This window comes from Drosophila pseudoobscura, chromosome X (genome assembly GCF_009870125.1).
Source record: "Drosophila pseudoobscura strain MV-25-SWS-2005 chromosome X, UCI_Dpse_MV25, whole genome shotgun sequence".
In the NCBI taxonomy this organism is placed as follows: Eukaryota; Metazoa; Arthropoda; class Insecta; order Diptera; family Drosophilidae; genus Drosophila; species Drosophila pseudoobscura.
In genome coordinates this window covers 42,643,090-42,663,808 of record NC_046683.1, presented here as the reverse complement: position 1 = coordinate 42,663,808, position 20,719 = coordinate 42,643,090, and the positions used below count along the sequence as shown (strand labels likewise).

Below are 20,719 nucleotides of genomic sequence, written 5' to 3'. Positions count from 1 at the left end.
GTACAATATAAACTTAGAGCGCTAAACATTGCCGAAAACAAAGGAATGAGAAATCCAAAAAACACCAATTTGTTGACTAGGCTAAAAAAAAAAACAACCTATGATATCCACATCATTTTTATTGCTGTGTATGGTAGGCTATAAGCTATAAAATATACAATCTATGTGTATATGGATGTATAAATCTTACAGAGTACGAATCGGAGTGAAGTACATTCATTAGCCACTAAATATAATTAAATATGTATTATATAAATTGTATTGTTAATGATAGGAGGGATACAGATATACATACATATATGCTACGTAAGTGTACAGGATCTGCTCCATAAAATTTCAATCTGAAAAGATTCGAATAGATTTCTCAAATATTTTTTATATATATTTTTTTCTTCTTTCTATTTTGATTTCGTGAAAGTTGCACCTAATATCCCGTACACAAAAAAGAAAGAGAAAAGAATCATACATATAATGTAACTAATTATTGAATGGGAAAAATAAACATTTAAATTGCATACAACTTGCGGGCGCGTCTTGCTTAAGTTCTCTCCTAAATGCTATCCTTAAGAACACATATTTGGTTATTTTGATTTGGTTAGATCTCTTAGCTGTATAGAGCCCTATCCACTATGATTCCGTGTTCGATGAGAAAACTTTCGACGTCGGAGGCAAAAAAGTCGTCGCTCAGATCGTCGGTTAAGCGCACAAAGTTTCCAACTACCGCCTGGGCTTTGTACACCAGCAGGGCCGGAAGTCCTTTTGTACGGAAGTCCCTGCTCATTCCGGCCACAGAGCTACATATTTTGGCAAACTTAATGGACGGATAATCGCTGGCCAAGCTCTCAAGGCACTTGTTAAGCGTACTGCAGGCCGCCAGGCTTTTCTCATAGATGTGTATGATGATTGTCGTATGCTTGTTCTCCTGCTCCACGCAGGCCAGAAACTCCCCGTGGGTGCTCAGTTGCTGCACCTTTCCGAACTGTTGATTGTGTCCCGTTTGACGGAGCATTTCGGCCATTCGTTGCTTCTGGTACTGTTGCAAGAAGTCTTCGCTCATCAGCTCCGACAGTTCGTCGTCCAATTCCTCCTGACGCTTGCGCTCCTCATCTTCAGCGGTTGTGGCCGTAGTCATGCTCAGTTTTTTGGCCAGGGCCAGACGTTGACGCTCCGTTTCATCGCGACGCTCGGCTTCCAGTTGCTTGAAACGCTGCCAATCCTTGACAACACCCTTGGGTCCGGTATTGGTAGATCCCTGTTGACGAAAGCCCCCCGCAGGTGCTGCATCCGGATCCGTGTTAATAGTCAGGCCTCCTGCGGCTCCTTTCCTGCCTGCATCTTTCTCATCATCACCATCGTGGTCATTGTCTTCGCCCTCGCTGCTGCTGCAATAGTACTCCAGCTTCTCTCCTAATAATTTATCCTCCAAAGTGGCCATGGCGTAATGTTTGTGATTTTAATTCAATTAGAGAACTTATAGGGATGATAAAACATATATTTTGTTATATTTCCTGAACCAGATGGTGCAAATGAACCGATATCGATTTATGTTTAGAGCGCTTTAAGGTGATTGCACTAACCATACAGTACAAGGGAAAACGTACCCGCAGAATTTTCTGCGGCATCTCCCATAGGGCCTAGGCGTTCGGCTCGAACCGGCTTACACGAACACATTAAAATGCGCTGCTGGGCTGACTTTGGACGTGGCGCGACCAAAAGAGAGTCGAACGCTACATCTCCCATCGAAGCTAATTTAATTTTAATTCAATTTATTTTGATATTTAAAAACATTGCATGTATCGAATAGCAAAACTCGTTCCATGAACCAGTTCACCCCAATTAACGTACGCTATTATTGGTTCATTCATCGATACTGTGGTACATCGATACCAAGCGAATTGCACTTTCCGACCGTTAAATTTAATATTTTATTTTATGCGTTTTGCGAATTACACTAAAGATTTTAGCCAATTTGTCTGGCACATTGAATTGGTGCATTATCTGCTCCATACTGTTGAAATCCGCTTTTTCCAATTCGTCGCATGAATCATCCGATCCTGAATCATCGGCCAGCGCCAATCGTTCAGCAAACGACACAATGCCGCACCAGGCACGAAAGTCCAACTCAACGGTTCCTTTCTGGTCATGCTCATACCCCAGCATATTGAGTGTATTACGAACATTTTTCTCGGTGCCGTGAAACTCTAGAACATCCTCGAGAGCTTGAGGCAAGCTCTGCCAGAGTAGTGTGCGCTCCTTGTACCTATATTCCGTCAGAGCCATGTCATCAATGCCCATGGCGGGCAGGTCGCTCTCCGGCTCTTCGCATCGGCTCAAATATTTAAGAAAGACGCGCTTGTAGAGCTGCTTACGCTGCTGGGAGACCCACACGTATTTGCTCAAGTAATCCCATGGGGTCATGGCTGGGGAGGACTCAAGTTAGATGGAGTTGGGTTCAAAGGGCTTATCTCTAACCGACCGTTTATCACGGAGAGATCCATGGGCACATCGAACCTTGTGGCCGATTTGGAGAACTTGCGTGGCATCTTAGACGTACTTTCGGCGGAGTGATTATCCTCAGGGGCCTTTTGAACAATCTTGTGCTTGGGGGGCATATACTTGATGGCTTCTCTTAGAGCACGATTGAGCTATAGACAAAATAAACGTGTATATATGGACCTACATAGGTAGCACAACCAGTATTGTATGTACATACATATCGGCCAAAAGTATTCTCTATCAAATCGACATCCAAATCGGTTTTCAGGGCCTGAAAGGCTTCGTCTGTGAGGAAACTTCCCTTCAGGAGGATCGGCTCCCGTTCACTCTCTCGCTTATCCTTTGGCAGCAGACTCACCGAATTGGGAATCAGACTGGGTCTAGTGCTGGGATTGAGTGAGTCTGGTCCCAGGGCGGCTACTTGTGTCTCCGGATCCTCGCTCAAGTGAAAGGTGGTGGTGGCTAAAGGGAAGTACGCTCTGAAAATAACACACACTATGGATTTCCCGACTGGATACACCTACCCTGAGTTGGCTTTAACTTTTTGCGCTTTTTACCCCTGCGCACATCCTCGTCGCTCAATTCGTGCTCATTGATGCAGGTCTTGGGCTCGCCCTCCAGCCCACCGATGGGATCCACTCCTGGTGCTAGGTTGGCAGTGGCCAGAGATGACTTGGGTCGCTGCTCGTTGGACTGCTGTCGCCTGGGCCTCTTGTCCTCATGGGCATTGGCCCCGGCGCTTCTGGGCTTTTTATCCTCCTCCAAGCCGCTCTGGGTGAGCTCCGAGCTGGGCTTCCAGTACAGCGTCTCCTGGGAGTGCGATCGCCTGAGATCCAATATGATTTTCTTTCTCTTGATGTTCTCGTGCTTGCCCCATTCGGGGGTGATGCAACGACGGTAAAAGGAGCCAGCACTGGTCCTTGTGTGGATACTGGTCACCGTTGGAGTTGGCGTCATTGGACGGGAATCCGTCTCAGCATAGCGCCGGAATAGATCTTCGGGGATGTTGTCCGTTTCGTGCGGCTCTAGCTGGTCTTCATCAGCCACTTTCCCTGGCTTTTCCTTGCCACCCTGGGGATTTTTTCCTTCGATGGCCAGAGATGTTTTCAATTGATTTATGACATCCTTCACACCGGATGGCGCTGGATGGTTGCACAGCACGGAGCAGCCCTTGGCAAAGGGATTGAACAGTCCGCCGAAGGGTCGCAGCGAAAGTGGCATCGGAATGGCCTCAAATCTGAGCATCCGCGAGTCATCAGCATGATAATTCTTACGCTGTTAACAATAGCTGCTGCAGAACTACTGGTATTATCTATGAATTTGCTGAGTCCCCTTACCCTTTTGAAGAATTTCACATGTCTCTTGGGCGTCGGAACGAGACCCGTGCGTGTTGTACCGCTCATATTTGCCAATAAACAAACTTTGAAACGGTGGCAAAAAAGGAAAAGCTGGCTTCCATAAATAAAGTGTATTGTTGCCAAGACAACTCGGTCTGGTCCGTTATTGATTGCTTACAATTACACTTCCAATAAATTAGCTTGCAAATGAACAAGTATATCATGTCCTATCCATCAATGGTGGACAACAACCGCGATCGTTTTTCAAATACCTTCATAAAAAAAGGGCATTTCTTTTATTGTTTCTATGGCTTAGGTCTAAGAACAGTGGATACGTGCAACGAGTACATTTGAGTAGGGAATAAGAAAAAAAAAACAAAAAAAAATAATTGACGAATGTTCAGACGCCACACTCAGTACAACGAGCCGCGATGATGCAAATGCCGCAAGCGATGATCCAGCAGCTGGCGCTCATTCGAGAGCGACAGAGTGGAGGAGGAGCGATGCAGAGCGGGCAATATTTGGGGCCCGGCCTCACGCCCTTGTCCAGATGCCACGGTAACAGTGGTTTCGATGGGACCCATTCCGGCCGTGTTGCCTACGGCCCGGGAACGCAGCAAATTGTTCCGCAAGGCGGCACCTGAGCGCGTCGATTGCCGTCTAACCGAATTATTGAATGAGATCTGCAGCGAGAGGCGCTTCTGGGAGAGCGAGGCCAGGTGGTCTGGTGACAGTTCGATGACCTGAGGAACAGCAGCTGCCGCCAAGGCCATGGCGGCAGCTGTGGCAGCACTGTAGCTGGGCAGCGTGGAGGTGGGCGAGGCATTGCCGCAGTTGCAGGTGGCCGAGTTGAGCGAAATGTTGTCGACACTGCCATCGCCGTTGGCGTTCGTCTCCACCAGGCTGTATCCCACGGCCTGCTCCTTGCCGCCGCCATTGTCGTTGCACTCGAATATCTTGATGATGGGCACTACAGACGGAGTCAGTAGGATGCCTGCCTTCCGGAACTCCTCCAAAGCATCGTCGTAGGTGGGAAGGCCGGAGACTATGGTGTAGGAGGGTAACGATTCTGCCTCGTAGTCCGGCGGACAGCGGCGGCAGATTTCGATTGTGGGGTCGCTGTGATTGGCACGGTCTGAAATGTACAAATCGAAAAATAAAATAAACATAAACACACACTCGTATACTTTTTACATCTCCCCCATTCTTCGGATTGTCTCTCTTTAATGAAAAAGTGAACAATCATACGTATCAAATCAATTTTCCAAAAAACTCCCAAGCTTATGGTCAGTCATCCCTCAGATAGATACATAGTTAGATAACCAATACTATTTGGGGATTGCTGGGGGTTGCTGATCTATGGGAAATGTACATACGAAGTGCTTGTTTCTTTAAAAGCTTCTCCTCGACCATGTGACGAGTGCAACCCAACCCTTAAAGGTGGAGTGTACTCTTTGCCGGATGGGAGTTAAAGAAGGTGAGTCAGCACCCAGCAATCCCAGTCGGGTCGGCTGCAGTGATGGAGTGGAGGCAACTGTTGATGCGGCAATCCTTTCCGGTGGCATAGTACAAGATTTTGAAGATAAGCCGCATGCTGGATGGCTTGAACAAACGGTGAAAATGGCACACGTTTCGTTTCACACCCTTTTTCTGTGAGGTGGGTGGCGGGGGGGCTTAAAGCCTGCCTGCGGGTCCCTTGTAGTCCTCACGGAGTGGGCAGGCATTTTCACACCCACATAAACGAACCCACGGACGTTCACTTTTTGAGCAACGCTCTGCCAGCTAACGAAATTAAATTGATGATGCACAAGGAGGCGGACGGAACGAAAATGAAATCACATTTGATGTCAGGTCGGGGTTGGGGTTGGGGTTGGGGTTGGGCTGGGACATCGTTCGCCATATGGCGGGCCGAGTAGTTCGGAAGCTTCTCCCCTGCGACAGCAGCTCAACATTTAAGCTTTTTTGTAATTTTCAATTGACTTGAGATAATTATGGGCCAGCTTACATCGAGCTTAAGCCGAGTGCAGGGAGTCGATTTAAATCTGATGTACAACGACCAGAATCTCTGGGGCTGTTTCAGGATTGTGGGAGAGTACTGAATACTGATTACCATCTCCTCCATTGACATGATAAGCCTTGGTGTGCTTCCAGAGCCGAATTAAGTAAAAACTTTTCGGGAAAAATGTAAGTTCTTTAAGTTGACGCAAACGGAAAACGCGTTGGACAGGCCCTGCGGCTGCTGGGCCGCTAACTACTTGACTTGATGAACTGCCAGCTCATATTCGTGAGCCCAGGGACATGGACACACTTCGCATTCGATTCCCCAAGCGGAGCTTGGCACAACAATAAAATGAAGTGCATCGTATAAGAGGGGAAAGCGGGGGAAGCGGGGGAAGATGGGGAAGCGCTAAAGAAAATAAACAAGGCGCAAAGTGGAAGTGTAAGTGCGTCGTGCATAAAACATTCGCCGCAAGCCATAAGCCAAAAACAAAATGGACACCAAATTTTCCACTAGTCAATATACTAAAGGTCGTGAGGACGCCCCGCCACACCACACCACACGGCCACAACATGAGGAGCATAAGCCAAGACGGGCCAGAGATATTTGGGCGTTCGCCATAACAACAAAACAGCAAAACAACAAAAAGTTAAACACACTTTATGTTGGGGCTACCGTCTTAGTGTGCTGGTGGGGCATGTGGAGAGGGAGACAGAGCGATGCGATGCGACGGGAGCACGTTGTGCGTTTTGTGGATTTGTGCTCCCCCCGCCGCCACCGCCGTCGCCGCCGCCGCCGCCAACCAAAAGAGGGAAGAGCTCAGGCAACGAAAAGTGACGTGCCTAGGCCAGGCCGATGGTAATGGTGACAAGCCTGCCAGCAGACAAAAAAAAAACAACAACAAAAACAACAACAAAAAAACAGGAGCAACCAAACGCTCTTTTTTTGGCTGGATGGATGCGAGGCGGGAGCCTGGTTCTATGGCTTTCGAGGCACGTAAGCAGTTTATCCCCGCACCAAACAAAAAAAGAGAGGAGAAAGGGGGGAAGAAAAACTTCAGCCCACATTTTTGGATGCTGGGAGCTATCGTCGTTCGTTGTCCTTGGGGTTGGTAAACACGGCACCAAATTGCCGTTTAAATTTCTCCTCAATGTCTACGCTGGGGGCAAAGCGGCCTTGAAACATTATTGTGACTGGTACGTACATACATTTGCCTGGCCTCGGCTGCTGGGCTGCTGGGCGGCTGGGGGAGAAGGGTGCTTCTCCCAGGCCCAGCAACTTTATATTTGAAGTTGTGGCTGGAAGACATTGCCAGGGGAATCGTCAAGACAGGCGTTAAATGCTACCTATGCCTCCCATTGGACTCGGGTCCGGTCCATGTCAAGGGGTTTGGGGTTACTTTGGTAACTTATAGGTCTGTCTGGCACTTTTTCCTGTGCTGTGGCTGTGCATACTCCACCTGCTCTCCCGCTCACCTGCTCACCTGATCCCCTGCTCGCCTGCTCGCCTGCTTGCCTGCTCTTTGTTTAACTGATTAAACTCTTGCTCGAGCGAACATGCAAGTACATTTTCTGTTTTTAGGTTTTTGCGAAATCCCCGTATCCGTACCCGTACCCGTAACCGTACCCGTGTGTAGCAAAAGGGACAGAAAAACATTTGTTGTTGGCCTCTTTCCGACCTAAACGCATGTCAAAATTGTAATGTTTTTTGTTTTAGCTGTAGGCAAGAAAAATGATGTTGGCCAGGATATGCCTAAGATCTTGCCCCACCGTTAACACAGTAACAATGCGAAGGAGCCGTCAGACTTCAACGAATCTGCCATCATCTACAACTGCAGCGTATTAAAACTACGAGTAACTGTTAAATTATTAGCAAGACAACCCATCCATCTCACCAGGACTGGGGGCTCTATCTTCGTCTGGGCCTTGGCCTTCCTGCGCACACGAAAACCGAAATGAAGAAAAATTGGGGCATGTCAGTTAAAGGCAAAACAACAATAAAAAGGAAAAACCCCGACATGAAGACATCTTCCGCACAAGTAAACGAAACACGCGCCAGAAGCATCCAACATCCAACATCCCACATCCAACCCAACAACAAAACCAGACCAGACCAGCCCGGACCTAAGAAGTAATAAGTGTGTCTATTTGTTTGCAAATATTTCATTTCCTTTCCCGTGCCACCCTCACAAAAAGCGTATCTGGTGACAATGGCAGAGCTGGACAACGATGGAATCTCACGAATATCACATTTCCTTTGAAATTAAATTATATGCATAGTATAGTATAGTGAAATGCAGTAAATTTAATCGCAGCTGCGAACTCTTTTTCGTGATCTATTTACAGTCTCTTCCGTTGAACGTTGAACTTGCTCAAAGTTCAACTAATACATTAAATGCAAACAGCGTGCGTTAACAAATCAAAAAAAAAAAACAAAGAAGTCATTTATAAAATGCATAGCACACATGGTGCCTTGCCACCAAAGTGTTGAATGTTATTAAAAACAGTATAAACAACTTCCCTTCCTAGTGGGATCTGTTGTGGGTCGTGGCCGGATCCCCATCCGCGTCCGCGTCGCCGCTGGCTGTTCATAGGTACTAGGCGTTCCAACAAAAAGCAACGTATAACCACAAAGTACCACTTTGCCCTGCCTATGGGCGGTGTGGAGCAGATGCCATGCCGCAATTTTCAAATTGACTTTTGCACATGTTGCCGCCGTAACGAAAATGTGCGCCAACAATAGCATAGCATACATAAGTACATATGTACATGTACATACATATGTATACTCGTACATAGCCACCAAAGTAGTGCCAAAAGAGGGCGAAATAATAAGAAAATGCATTGGCAGCAAAAGGCAGCTAAAAAACGTGCCAATTGAGCGCGTGAGAAGCATGAACAAATAGTTGTTTTTGTCAGAAAACAAAAAAAAAACGTGGGTCAAAATCGAAGTATCCATCAAAACGGCATTAGTGGGCGCCAGCTGCGCTTTATATTGACTTTGAATTTGGTTTTTAAATTTCAACCGTCTTTGCACCAATATTCAAGTAAAGTAAAGTAGAGGTGGAGAAACATCGATGTTTAAAGACATCGCTTTCAGATTACTATCGATGATTTGCTCTATGTTTTTCCACCTCAAAGTGAACAGGGTTGCAAACAGAACAGCGATCAAGCGGACGCACACCAACACACACACACACAGCCATACTTTTCTGCACACAACGCCAAGGGTAGGTATGTATTAATACAAAGCGCGCTCAAAGAACAAAAGAGAACGAATACAGAGAGACAGTGAGAGAGAGCGCAAGAGCAACATTGAAAAAAATCTGCTGCCAGCGGCGTCGGTGGATTTATTTGGCTCGCAATGCTGCGCCGCAGTTTTTGTTGTTAATTTGTACTCTACACTCCACTTAATTTTTAAAAGAAAAGCAAGCTGAAACAAATACAAACTGGGTAGTGAGTGTTTAAGTTGCTAAAAATGGCCAATGTTCCGGTGCCGATGCCGTCAGTGCTGAAAACAGCAAATAAAACAAATGGAGACTCCGTCGCGGTGGCTGCGTCGTCGACTGCGGCGGCAGCGTTGGGTGACAACGAAGACTCGGAAGAGTCCGAGTTGGAGGAAGATGACGATTTGCTTGATGATCCCGACGATGTCGTTCTGCAAATTGACAGCGAAGACGAGGCCGAATTGGAGGCCCAGCGCATACGCTTGGATGATATGAAAGCAGCGGCTGCCGCAGCGGCAGCAGAGACAGCAGCAACAACAACAGAGTCGCAGGTCAGTAACGGTAATCAGCAGAAGCAGCAGCATCAGCAGCAGAATCAAACGAATGACAAAGCAGCGTCCCGAAAACCTCGTGGACGTCCTCCTGGAACTGGCAACAAAAAAAAACAGAAAACATCGAGCAGCCCCCAGGCCTCCACAGCATCATCTCTGGTCGCCGCTCAGGTTTTGGCAGATGAGAAGTCGTATCGCTTCTTCTACAAATGTACGCGCTGCTGCAACCACTACGGCGACGGACTGTCTCTCTCCCGGCACTTCCAGAAGGAGCACTCAGAGCAGGACTGCCATCAGGTCAAGCGCAAGCGTGGCAGAAGCAAAGTTTCCCCTAGTGGAATAGAGTCAACGCCTCCTCTCAATCTGTCCACCTTGAATGTAGGCTGTTTGAAGCCTTGTGCCCAGCTGCTCATACAAGGGGAATCCCTGTTGCAGCTTTGCCTGGCCTGCAACTCCCAGTTTGTGGACGTGAAACACTTTCAGCATCATCTGAGCGAGCAGCATGGCTTCTTCAAGTTGCTCGTGCCTAAGGAGGAGCCCACTGAGGTGCCACCCACAGCTATGGTGACCATACCTGCTGCTATAGCCATGAGCAAGTCCAGTCAGCAGCTTCAGTTGCCCATCCCAGCACCGGACACCCCACCGCCCGAACAAGATGGCAAGGAACCGTCGGGGACTGGCTCGTGCACCGATAAAGATGATCTCGATATAATAAACGCCATGGTGGCCAAAATGGCAGCCGAGAGGGGCAAGCCGAACTGCGCTCCCAAGGTCAACAAGATGATTATTAAGCTGCCAGGTGTGGCCAAGCGGGGCAAAAAATGTAAGGATCAGGAGGTAAAGACTCAACGAAAGGAAAGAGAGCAGGAATCTCCAGAAAGCGTGGAGAAACCAGAAAAAAAGAATCAGGAGAAGCCAGACCAAGCAGTGCCAGATCCGCTGCAGCGTCCAGAGGTGAGTTTGAATCTAGGTATAAAGGCAATTAGAATTCTTATTCTTCTTGTTTCTCGTTTTTCACCCAGGAGCCCACTAACCCACCCAAGCGGAAGCGTGCTTGCAAACAATTATCACCGTCGCCCTCGGAGGCAGAGAAAGAGATCAAAAAAGAGACGGAGCCAAGCGAGCGACGCATGCGCAAGACTCGAAACTTTGTCGACTATGTGATGGATGTGAAGGATGAGGAAGACGAAGACGAAAACGAAGAGGAGTCTGAGGGATCCTCTGCCACAGTTTCGCCGCATAACAGCTCGAGCGACGAGAGCCTGGCGTCGATTAAACGGGAGTCAATAGAGGAGTCTCAGAGCACTGGTAGACCCATACACACTTGTAACTTTTGCGGCAAGACCTTTCAGCGCTTCTCACGCATGCAAGATCATCTGCGAATCCACACGGGCGAGAAACCCTTCATTTGCAATCATTGCGGAAAAGCATTTCGCTTGAAGATGCGTCTCGCAGAGCATAAGCTGCGTCATCGTACTGAGAAGGCCTACCAATGCGAGATCTGTTCCATGCCCTTGGCCACTAAACAAGATCTATCACTGCATATGCGTCATCATAAGAACGACAGGCGGTACAAGTGCGACAAATGTGACAAAGGCTTTGTGCGAAGCTCCGACTTGGCCATCCATGTGAGAATTCACACCGGAGAAAAGCCATATGCTTGTGATCTGTGCGGCAAGGCCTTCCGAGCTCGTCAGAATCTTGTGGTTCACCGACGTACTCATTTAGGCGACAAGCCGGTACAGTGTGAGCTCTGCGACAAACGGTTCGCAAGGAAGATTGACATGCGAGTGCACATGCGCAAGCATACAGGTGAGTAGACTATAATATTAGACATTCACTCGGAACTGAATATGGTTTTATAGGCGAGAAACCCTTTAACTGCGAGTCTTGTCAGCGTGGCTACTCCTCCCGTGTGAATCTTCAGCGTCATCAAGAGCGCGAGCATGGCAAAGGCTCGCAGAAGCCACAACGTACAAAGACGGGACAAGGAAAAGAGGCCAAGCCGGAGGAGGGAAACGAATCCATCCCTGAGAAAGAAGCAGAATCGAAGACAGAGAAAGGAACAGAACCCAAAGACAAAGCTAATCTGCGCCGTCCGCGGCGTGAGAAGTTGCAGCAAAAGATCGCTGCCCAGGAAAAGCTACTGAATGATCTGAAGCGCAGCCTAAGGTCCTTGCCGGACATACCCGAAGAGTCTTCCACAGGGAAGAACGAATTGGACATGTCTAAATTTCCAGCCGATGCAGGGGCTGGCTGTGTCCCTCCCGCTCAGGTGTCAGTCACAGTCTCCATGCAAGTGGAGGCCGCAGCTAATGTGGAAGACGATGAGATCACGCCGGAGAAAGAGAATGCTTTGTCCAGCGGCTCTCCGGTCGATGGCAAGTCCAAGACTAATCGAAAGATTACGAGTTACTTTACCGTCGTTGGCCAGCAGGCGGAGATGAATAACCTAAAGACTTAAGATCAGGATCAGCTACTCTTACTCATTAGTTTTAGATGCCACTGTACTTGGAAATTGCGGAAAAGTTTCCCTAGCGTAGCGTACACCTCGCAATGTGTATTTTTTGGATTTGCAATGCAATTTGCAGCAGGGATTAAGTATTCTTTTTATACCATTTATTCATAACTATTAACGTGAAGTGAAAACTGAATTATTATAATTTTGTGGTTTGAAGGAAGAGAAGCCACGCACAAGCACATATTCGACGTTGTGAAGTAACATATAATCCTCGAGAACAAGAAAAGACTACTTTTAAAAAGAATAATGATATTTGATATGAAAAACAAGCAAGAGACTGCAGAGTATATTTTTTATACATAAATACAACTATATTTACATAGACGGAGCAACTTTTGTGAACAAACGTAAAATTTAAAATATCAATAGATTATCTTATAAGCAAACAAATCATGAAAAATGTTCGCAAACTCTCAAGGAAATTAGAGTAGCTTTGACGAACTTTGACTGTAAATAACTGAAATATCACGAAAATCCTTCGCAGGCACTACTGTCTCAACGAAGAGTCTATACTGAAGAAGTTACCATTTCGTTCAATCTTATCGTGTTACTCTATTCACTGAATACTAGATGTGTAAGCAAATGCGAACAGTACCCCATAGCTATCACTCGATTTGTCAATCGAACAAACAGAATAGAATTTTATGAATTTCATACTAAAATTCGCTACACAAGTCATTTAACATTCAATTGCAATATGCGCACTTTACAACTATATATACTCATATTCCAAAACAAATACAATTTAAATGTAATCATATTATTCGTAAATTTAAGCCACCAAAATCCATTCGGGAGAACGTTCGTTTCCCCGAACAACCCTCAGATCTATCTCAGAAGAATATTTACTGTATTTATTTTACATGCATTTATCTCACGATATTTACTTAATTTCTCGAATTATAAGTTAAGTGAAAACGACGATGAACAAAGAGTCGAAAAGGTTTTGCTTGAACGGTTTTTTTTTTATTTAATTTGAAGACATTTCATTTGTCCACTTACTTTATAGAATCTACTATAGAACTTCTCATTCTTTAGTAACTAAGAGAGTTCCCTGAATATACGATATTTTTATAATTTACTTTATCGACCTGAATTATATGTCATTTGCAAATTGTTGCGCTTTTTTACTTCAACCCCCAAATTCGCAATTACCTGAATGGGGTGTGTGTGTGTGTGTGCGTGTGTGTGTGTGTCTGTATGTGGCTGCCTCGACGGCCTTTAGTTTTGGGGGAAAACGAGAGGACGCTGCCACAGCAGCTGCTGTTTCAGGCTACAGGGCGGCAGTACCAGCCCTTTGTCAATTTTACAGCACTTTCAGATATTGTTCGAGAGGACTGGGGTGGACTGATAGCATCTAGAGAGTAAATTCAGGACGACAGTTTGTCATTTGTAATGGGGTTCTATGCGGTCCATTTCATAGTGCCAACGGGGTTGGATTCATGAGAGAGAGAGATAATAAACAAGAAGGGGTGATAAAGAGAGATAGAGGGAGAGAGAGAGAGACTGAGAGAGCGATTTGGAAGAACTGTTGATCGAAATATCGACTTATAGCAAGGAGTATTTACTGCTGTATCGATATTTAGCGATTTAAATTGTCTATTAAAAGAAGAGCAGAAATTGAGAAACACTTCACCTTTTGACAAAAACGGCACGGATTTCGTGCCAAGCCAATATTTGTTTCTATATATTTGCAGCTATATCTATTCCATTTCGTATCCTTCATTTGCATATTTTTGTATCGTTGACATTTTCATTCTACTTGGAATTTGAAGCTGAAAAAACCAATTTCCTTGCTTACATTGCCTTTTTCTATTTTGGCCGTGGGACTTGCTTATCATCTAAGCGCTGCAATGACAATTTATTCTGTTTTGTTATCTTTAAACAAGCGAATAACAGAGAGAATGGAGGGAACAAAAATGCAAACGGAAGCCCAAGCAGAACAAAAACCATCAGACTTTTCCATGCAGCATGCGCTTTCAATACAATAGTACTCATACGAAGAGTGGTACCGTCTGCTTTAGACGGTTCTGTTGGCTGGTTGGTTGGTTGGTTGGCTGGTTGGTGTGTACGAGCACATACATACATATTTCCAAAAATCAACGTGACACCTCACACACACACGCACGAGCGCGGAGTTGTGGCTGTGTAAAAATATGCAAATTAAGTGTGTGGCGACTTTTGTTGCAGCCGTTCTTGTGTAGAAAGAATAAAAAGTGGGCGATAGCAAGCGAAAGAAAGAAAACCATGGTAAAACGATAGTTGAGTCTCGGACAACAAGATACCCGTGATAGATATTGACAAATGTTATAAATCAAAGCCAATATCATCATTATGCGATTGTATATAGTATATGTATATACATATATGTATATCTGATCAGAGATCAGAGCAGAGAGTCAAGATCAAGAACAAGTGCACCTAAAGAATGCTGAAGCTTCTCCGCGTTTCTGCTTCTCTGTTGCGTACATTTGAGCGAAGAGAGTATACCTTTGCGTCGGCTGTAAGCTCCATCACGCATACACATTATTCGGGCTGGCGGCTCTAGATAGCTCAGCATGGAAAAAAATGAGTATACGCCCCGCTGTACACTCAGCCAGAGACGGGGACGCATGTGTTTGTGCGATGATCGCACAAGTCTGCGTCGCCTGTGTTTTTGAGGCTGGCTCGTCAGCGTTTTTACACTTTTATGTTGTTGGCTTTTAATTGAATTTCGTTTTAGTTTCAGTCTCAGTCTCCGAGTCAGACATTGACTTCTTTTTCTCTTTCTTTTGCTTGCTCGGCTGTGGTCTCGTTAACATGCAACTGAGCGGCGGCGGCGTCAGTGGAACGTGTTTTCGCCTTCTTTCTCTCCCGTTCTAAATTCTAGTCTCTGTTAGTGCTGTTAGTTCTGCTGCTGTGGCGTCTCTCTTGATTCTGGTTGCTTTGTTTGTGCTGGTCTCAGCTCTTTGTTTGAGCCGGTTTGCCGTCTCCTATCTGCCTGCGATTGTGTTTGTACAGCGGGAGAGCCGCAATGTCACGTTGTACAACCCGAAAGCGCGCGCGTCTTTTGACATTTGTAGTTTTTGAATTGCCAACGTTCGTTTCGTCCGTTTCGTTGTATTAAAGATTTATGACGATTTTTTACGATTAAGTTTAGGTTTATTATATTCGAAATGTGTAAATCGTCAGTGAGCAGTGTTTTTTGATTTTTAAAAATAAAAAACAGCTAGGATTCTCGCGCTCTTCCACAATTTATATCTATTGAACATTATTTGTAAGTCCTGTTGACAGCTCACATTCAAATTATTTATCCATTAATCATGCAATCGTTCGTGTCACAAAAACCAAAAATAAAGCTTAAAATACATTCGAGTTCATTTCCAGTCGACTCCGAAGAGTAGAAAATACGAAAAAATTGAAATGAAAGCTAAAAAACCAACCAAACAAACATAAATGAATCAGAGCATCGTAAACACGACTCTTTCGAAAAAAATGCAAAATGGTAGAAATGTTTAATGTCCGGATACTGCGGGACTGAGCAGAAGAGAAAGAGCGACATGAAGAGTGAGGATAGAGATACAGATGCAAAGAGAGGAAGAGAGAGAGCGAGAGAGAGAGAGGGATAGAGTGAGTGCAACTAACCGCTGAGTGTGCATAATTTATAAAGCTAATTAAACGCGCATTTAACTAATTAAAAATATAGCGCGCTTCAATTATTGAAATATGCTGCAAAATTATGATAAAGTCCAAAAGAGCCAAAGATAAATATTTGCCATTAAAGTGCGAATGTATGTGTGTGCACTGTGTGCTCTCGCAGTGCCGTAGCGTGTCGTAGTGTGTGTGAGGCTGAAAAATCTGATTACCTGGCCGAATATTGAAGTCCCGAATGCATGAATGTATGTAATATGTACAATGTATGTGCACAATGTACATACATACATACATACATATATCAAAATGAACATCACGTATCCGACACGTATGACGCGAAAGCGGTGAGGGTCCAAGCTAATTTTTGTGCTGGCTTTTTGGCTTTTAGCAAACAAACACTAATTAACATTTCGATATGCCGCCGCACCGAGAGAAGGAGAGAGGTGGAGAGAAAATAGCGAGCGATGGGGCGTGTGGGATAGGAGAGATCTGCTGCTTTACAATCACAGCCACTGCTGCTTGCCGATGCAAAAACAGTTTCAATTAAGCAATTAGCGCCATTGAAATGAACCAAAATCGTTTCGTTTCGTGCCTTATAAACCGAGCAATCAAGTCGATTTGTAGGGCTAACGAAGATGTGATGTTTTGCAAGGCTGACCTTTCACCATCATCCTTCTGCAATCTATGTACATGCAATTTCCGATTCAGTTTTATGGCGCAAAGAGTAGAGTAGAGGCAGAGTATCTGGAGGTCTACTCGAACACATTTGCAAGTTATTTGCGCTAAGCTTATTAGGTGCATTACTAATACAAATGTTGACTGCCATTTTAGTGGCTGATGCTAATTTGCGCAACATTTTTGGGCACATTTCAGTTAGCATATTTATGCGAATTTCGCGCTTCGATTCAATTCAAGACACAAATTGAAAACAACAAATAGCATTTGCATACATAGAAACAGCAGTACATCCCCTCTGTATAAGCCTTGATCCTATACATCCAAAAATAAGCAGCTTACGGCTTTGTTGTCTGCTGTGCAAACCGTTCTCCGTTGACGTCACTCCCTCCCATGCATTATATAAAGCAGCTTAATGCGACTCCATCGCGGTGTAGGGGAGGCTGAAGTGAAAGTCGGAATCCAGTTCAAGACGAACTAAAGTGGGCATTGGCCCTGTGCCTGTGCCTGGGCCTGTGCCTGAATATGCATCATCGCCGTCGCCATTGCCATTGCCAATGCAATTTGCACTTTAATAAACTCGATGAATCGTTAATTACTTTTACAAATTTAATTAATTTTGCACGGATATATTTAATTAACGGTTTGCAAAGCGTAATTCCCGGTATACCCAACTTGATTAGAATGGTAACAAAAAGTTTTCATTGAATTAAACAGACATTGCTAAGGTGTCAATGAGAAAGTGATTCTCCTGAGATTCTCCATATCAACCCGTGAGGCTGAATCACGTTCCAGAATTGGATCCCTTCGAGCAAAATAGACCCCAAACTCAAATCTGAAACGATTTTGAGGTAGGTAGAGTAAAGTAAAGTAGGGTTTCCATTAGGTCTAGCCGACCAGAAAAAGGCGTAGGCTGGAAACAATAAGTGGTGATGCTGCACACAAAGATCTGGGACGAAAAAGCATCAAAAATAACAACAGGCCGAGTGGCGGTGGACAACAATAACGATGGGAAGATAAGCAAATCATTAAACGGAAATTAAACAGCCGTGAACCAAAATGAACGGCTGACATGTCGCGACCCGTCGCTCATACGCACTGTTGTCTGGCCGTACATGAGTGACGTCTGACTGGATAAGGATTTCCCATTGTCTTTTCTGGCAACCACTCACCCCGAAAACTCCACGTTGAAAATTTTAATAAGCGTAATTTACGACATAATATATTGTTATTTGTTCGAGCTGAAGGAGAGACAGAGCCACCCATCAACGGCAACATCACTTGTTTTGTGTATTCTATAATTAAATATAGATTGTTTGAACAACTCGGCAAGAAACGTGTTTCGGCACTGGGTAAATACAACAAAAAAAAAGGTGGAAAAAGTATTAAAAAAAACCCTATTGTGAATGGGCCAAAGCTCAAAATTGAACTTTGATATGGAAACTAGTTGCTAGTGCAAAAAACTATCAAGAGGGATAATAAAATGCACTAGACGAACAAAGACGAAAAGACAAACTATTAAACTACTCCGTGGCAACATTTTCTAAATAGTTGCATACTCGTATCTGCAAGGATGTGGCAAGGTAATAAGGATTGTGTCTGAATCTGAAGGGAAATAAAATAGAGGAGTCAACCTCGAGCAGCAGCACTTTGGGATGTTCATATAAGTACGTACGCACACAATTGACAGCTTGTCAGTCGGGCAGTGCAAGACAAGAAAATTTTAATTAATTAACACACATTTGCCTTGTAATTGAGAGGCGAGCCAGCCAGTGGAGAGGAGCTCGAGATGTTGGCAAACGTAAGCAACAGCAAAAGCAAAAGCAAAAGCAATGCTCGATTCCCCCTCGAAATGGACCACTTGACTGCAACTTTAATAAACTGAAAGCGTTATGTTTGTTTTTGAAAGTGGCCAAAGGCAAACACAATGACAGTGGGCGAAGGGGTTCTTCCCGGTCCAAATGGCAGTGTCTTGACTTAGTTCCTCTCTCCATCTCCCTCTCTCTCTCTCTATCTCTATCTATGATTTTATCGTTGTGTCGGTCCTAGTCTGAATGTTTAATCATTGTAGTTGGAAATTTATTGGACTAATTGCCTTATAATTTATATTAAATTGAAGGCTGGACAGAATATGATAAATCTTTAGTTGTCTGGCATTCCGTAGCAGCTTCTGCTTTGTGGCTTCTAATTATTATTATTTTGCGAATTGTTTAGCCAAACAAATAGCCGACTAGAGATATACATGTGCTGGCCGACCCCTGAATATTCTTGGCCATTTAATACTCGAGCGTGTGCCTTTGTTTCCAAGTCACAAGACATGATTCTGGATTGTGCTAAATAAATACAAGCTGCAAGTTTCAATTTCCCCTATGTGAGTCATTCCCCCTTCTCGGCTACCCCCACCGACACCGCTCCGTCATCGTTTCCGTCTCCGTCTTCGTTCTATTCTATTTTTATATTTATTTTCTATTTTTATTTGTTTTTGAAACCTTCTTTTCTGGCAGACTTTGCTTTGCTTCTGGTACTTTGGCACTTTTGTTTATTTGATTTTATCGCTTGCTATTATTGTGTTTTTGTTCTCTGCTCTCACGGAGCTCCAAGTCTAGCCTTTAGTCACCCATCTGAATGGGTTTCCACTTGTAGCCCACGTCTGATTCAGACTCCAGACTCGTCTTGCAACTCGCAGGAAACGCTAATGTACATATGTATGTATGTAGATTATTTAATGAAATTGTTCATCTCTTTGTGAGAGGAACCACGTGTGATTGATTGAGGATGGGCCTTCTGTACGCCGACTTACATGAATTCTTCCACTGCTGGAACTTGTGGTAGACAAAGCACGCACAGATGAAGAAGATCACGAATACGATGAGAAGAGTCAGAATAACACCAATCCAGATATCGCTGACGACGTGGGCAAAGTCCTGGCCATCGTCACCAGTATATATCCTCGATCCGTGGGCAATATGCGGCGGCGGGGCCCGCGCAGCGGGCAGCACATCGCTGAAAAGCAGATCGTCGGTCACATCGGTGGCGCCGCCACTCAGATTGATCTCGACCTCCTGGCGGTCGATGGTGAAGTTGCCCAAAGCCGAGTCCAGGCCCAGAGCCAGCTGTTCGAGCTTGTTGATGAGAATTGAGTAGTTGCCGGGCAGATCAAAGCCGCCCAGATCCAGCTTCTCCCCGCTGCTGGTCGTTGTCACATTCAAGGCACTTGTGGCATTGGTACCCTCAGGCAGTGTGGTGGTGGTGGTGGCGGTTCCAATCGATGCAGACTCATGACTGCTGTCCTCGAGGCCCGCCAGCAGCGTGCCCGTGAAGTTGAGAGCTTTCAGTAGATCAGCCATGTCGGAGAGCCTTCGGATTGGGTCTGAATTAGATAACTTGCGTTCCGCGTTTCTTTCGTTTTGTTCAGCCGCGATCTTGGAGCTTCATTTCATGACTGAAAACACTCCACGAGTGTAGTGTTGCAAATTTTCTGGGCCGATCTTTTGGTGGCTACTCCCGGTTGGCATATGGATTTTGCTTTATTTGATCTGCTTCCACTAGCTTTATGTCATTTTTCACTCTGCCACTAATTGTGTTAACGCGCCGGTGTTAATTCGTCTTACGCATCCCCTACCAACGCGCACGGTTTCTGTATTAAAAGTTGGCTCCCAGATATCGCTGCTGTTGCTCGCGGCCCCACTCCGCGGCTGTTATTGCCGCTGATTTGTTGTTCAAATATTGATCGCTGGCTTTAAATCTGGGCAAAAAGCGTATGCATCTCCTTCGTATATTTATATCATCTACCTACAAGTACACATGCACCTGTGTGCATGTATGTGGATTCGTTTTATTGATTTGCCAAGTGGAAATGAGGGAAAACATTTGTCATGCCTCTGCGCTTTGCTCTGTTTCACTTAATCTCTGCCACTCTGGGCAGCAATATCGTCGTGTATTTGCCTCGCTAATTCGCGATGGCACCTAAGGTTCACAAAAGCCAGGGGAGCGCACGTGCGATCTGTCTTGTCTGCGCTTCGAGTGCAGCTCTTTATGAATGAGAGATGAGATGAGATGAGATGAGCTGAGCTGAGACTGGGGCTCGAAGGTGAATTTGGCCACATTATTGATTCAAAAAGGGATCCCGAGGTGTCCTGTAGTGGTGGCCCCCTGACATATTCCAATTCCATTCACAATCGCCTGTGTTATATTTAAACAGCAGTCAATTAGGCCAATTGTTTACGCAATTCATAAAACATTCATTGCCACAATGGGAAGGGCCATTGTTATTCAGCCCAG

General features: G+C 45.2%; 4 protein-coding genes across 7 annotated transcripts in view; 1 reads left to right on the top strand and 3 right to left on the bottom strand.

The window, feature by feature from the left end:
* Positions 1–101: 101 nt before the first annotated feature.
* On the bottom strand, positions 102–1,549 carry LOC4813533 (phosducin-like protein). Its single transcript, XM_001353100.4, has one exon. The coding sequence runs from the start codon at positions 1,433–1,435 to the stop codon at positions 605–607; it is 831 nt and encodes a 276-aa protein (XP_001353136.2). The 5' UTR covers positions 1,436–1,549; the 3' UTR covers positions 102–604.
* A 365-nt stretch (positions 1,550–1,914) lies between these two features.
* On the bottom strand, positions 1,915–4,002 carry LOC4813161 (uncharacterized). The gene is made up of 5 exons (XM_001353099.4): positions 3,834–4,002; positions 3,021–3,771; positions 2,714–2,958; positions 2,477–2,645; positions 1,915–2,420 (listed from the first exon to the last, which is right to left on the bottom strand). Exons 1-5 carry the CDS (start codon positions 3,897–3,899, stop codon positions 1,918–1,920), a joined length of 1,734 nt encoding a protein of 577 aa, XP_001353135.2. The 5' UTR covers positions 3,900–4,002; the 3' UTR covers positions 1,915–1,917.
* An 87-nt stretch (positions 4,003–4,089) lies between these two features.
* comm3 overlaps positions 4,090–20,719 on the bottom strand; it is a 30,421-nt gene continuing 13,791 nt past the window's right edge. For 2 of the 4 annotated variants that reach the window (XM_015187064.2, XM_033382239.1), the window contains one exon: positions 4,090–4,968. In XM_015187064.2, coding sequence (XP_015042550.2) covers positions 4,247–4,968 — 722 coding nt within the window. In that variant the 3' untranslated portion in view covers positions 4,090–4,246. Of the gene's footprint in view, positions 4,969–15,975; positions 16,201–19,238; positions 20,249–20,719 lie in introns of those variants that run through there. The other 2 variants (XM_015187065.2, XM_015187063.2) reach the window with 2 other exon arrangements.
* Positions 8,991–13,211, top strand: Phs (Phaser). Its single transcript, XM_015187066.2, has 3 exons — positions 8,991–10,563; positions 10,632–11,421; positions 11,475–13,211. Exons 1-3 carry the CDS (start codon positions 9,310–9,312, stop codon positions 12,071–12,073), a joined length of 2,643 nt encoding a protein of 880 aa, XP_015042552.2. The 5' UTR covers positions 8,991–9,309; the 3' UTR covers positions 12,074–13,211.

Excerpts from the sequence above, each read along its gene's own strand:
- LOC4813533 (XM_001353100.4), bottom strand. The coding sequence starts at position 1,435 with ATGGCCACTTTGGAGGATAAATTATTAGGAGAGAAGCTGGAGTACTAT.
- LOC4813161 (XM_001353099.4), bottom strand. The coding sequence starts at position 3,899 with ATGAGCGGTACAACACGCACGGGTCTCGTTCCGACGCCCAAGAGACAT. Across the intron at positions 3,772-3,833 it reads ATGTGAAATTCTTCAAAAGG|CGTAAGAATTATCATGCTGA; the intron begins GTAAGGGGACTC and ends TATTGTTAACAG. Across the intron at positions 2,421-2,476 it reads GGATCTCTCCGTGATAAACG|CCATGACCCCATGGGATTAC; the intron begins GTCGGTTAGAGA and ends AGTCCTCCCCAG.
- Phs (XM_015187066.2), top strand. The coding sequence starts at position 9,310 with ATGGCCAATGTTCCGGTGCCGATGCCGTCAGTGCTGAAAACAGCAAAT. Across the intron at positions 10,564-10,631 it reads ATCCGCTGCAGCGTCCAGAG|GAGCCCACTAACCCACCCAA; the intron begins GTGAGTTTGAAT and ends TTTTTCACCCAG. Across the intron at positions 11,422-11,474 it reads GCACATGCGCAAGCATACAG|GCGAGAAACCCTTTAACTGC; the intron begins GTGAGTAGACTA and ends ATGGTTTTATAG.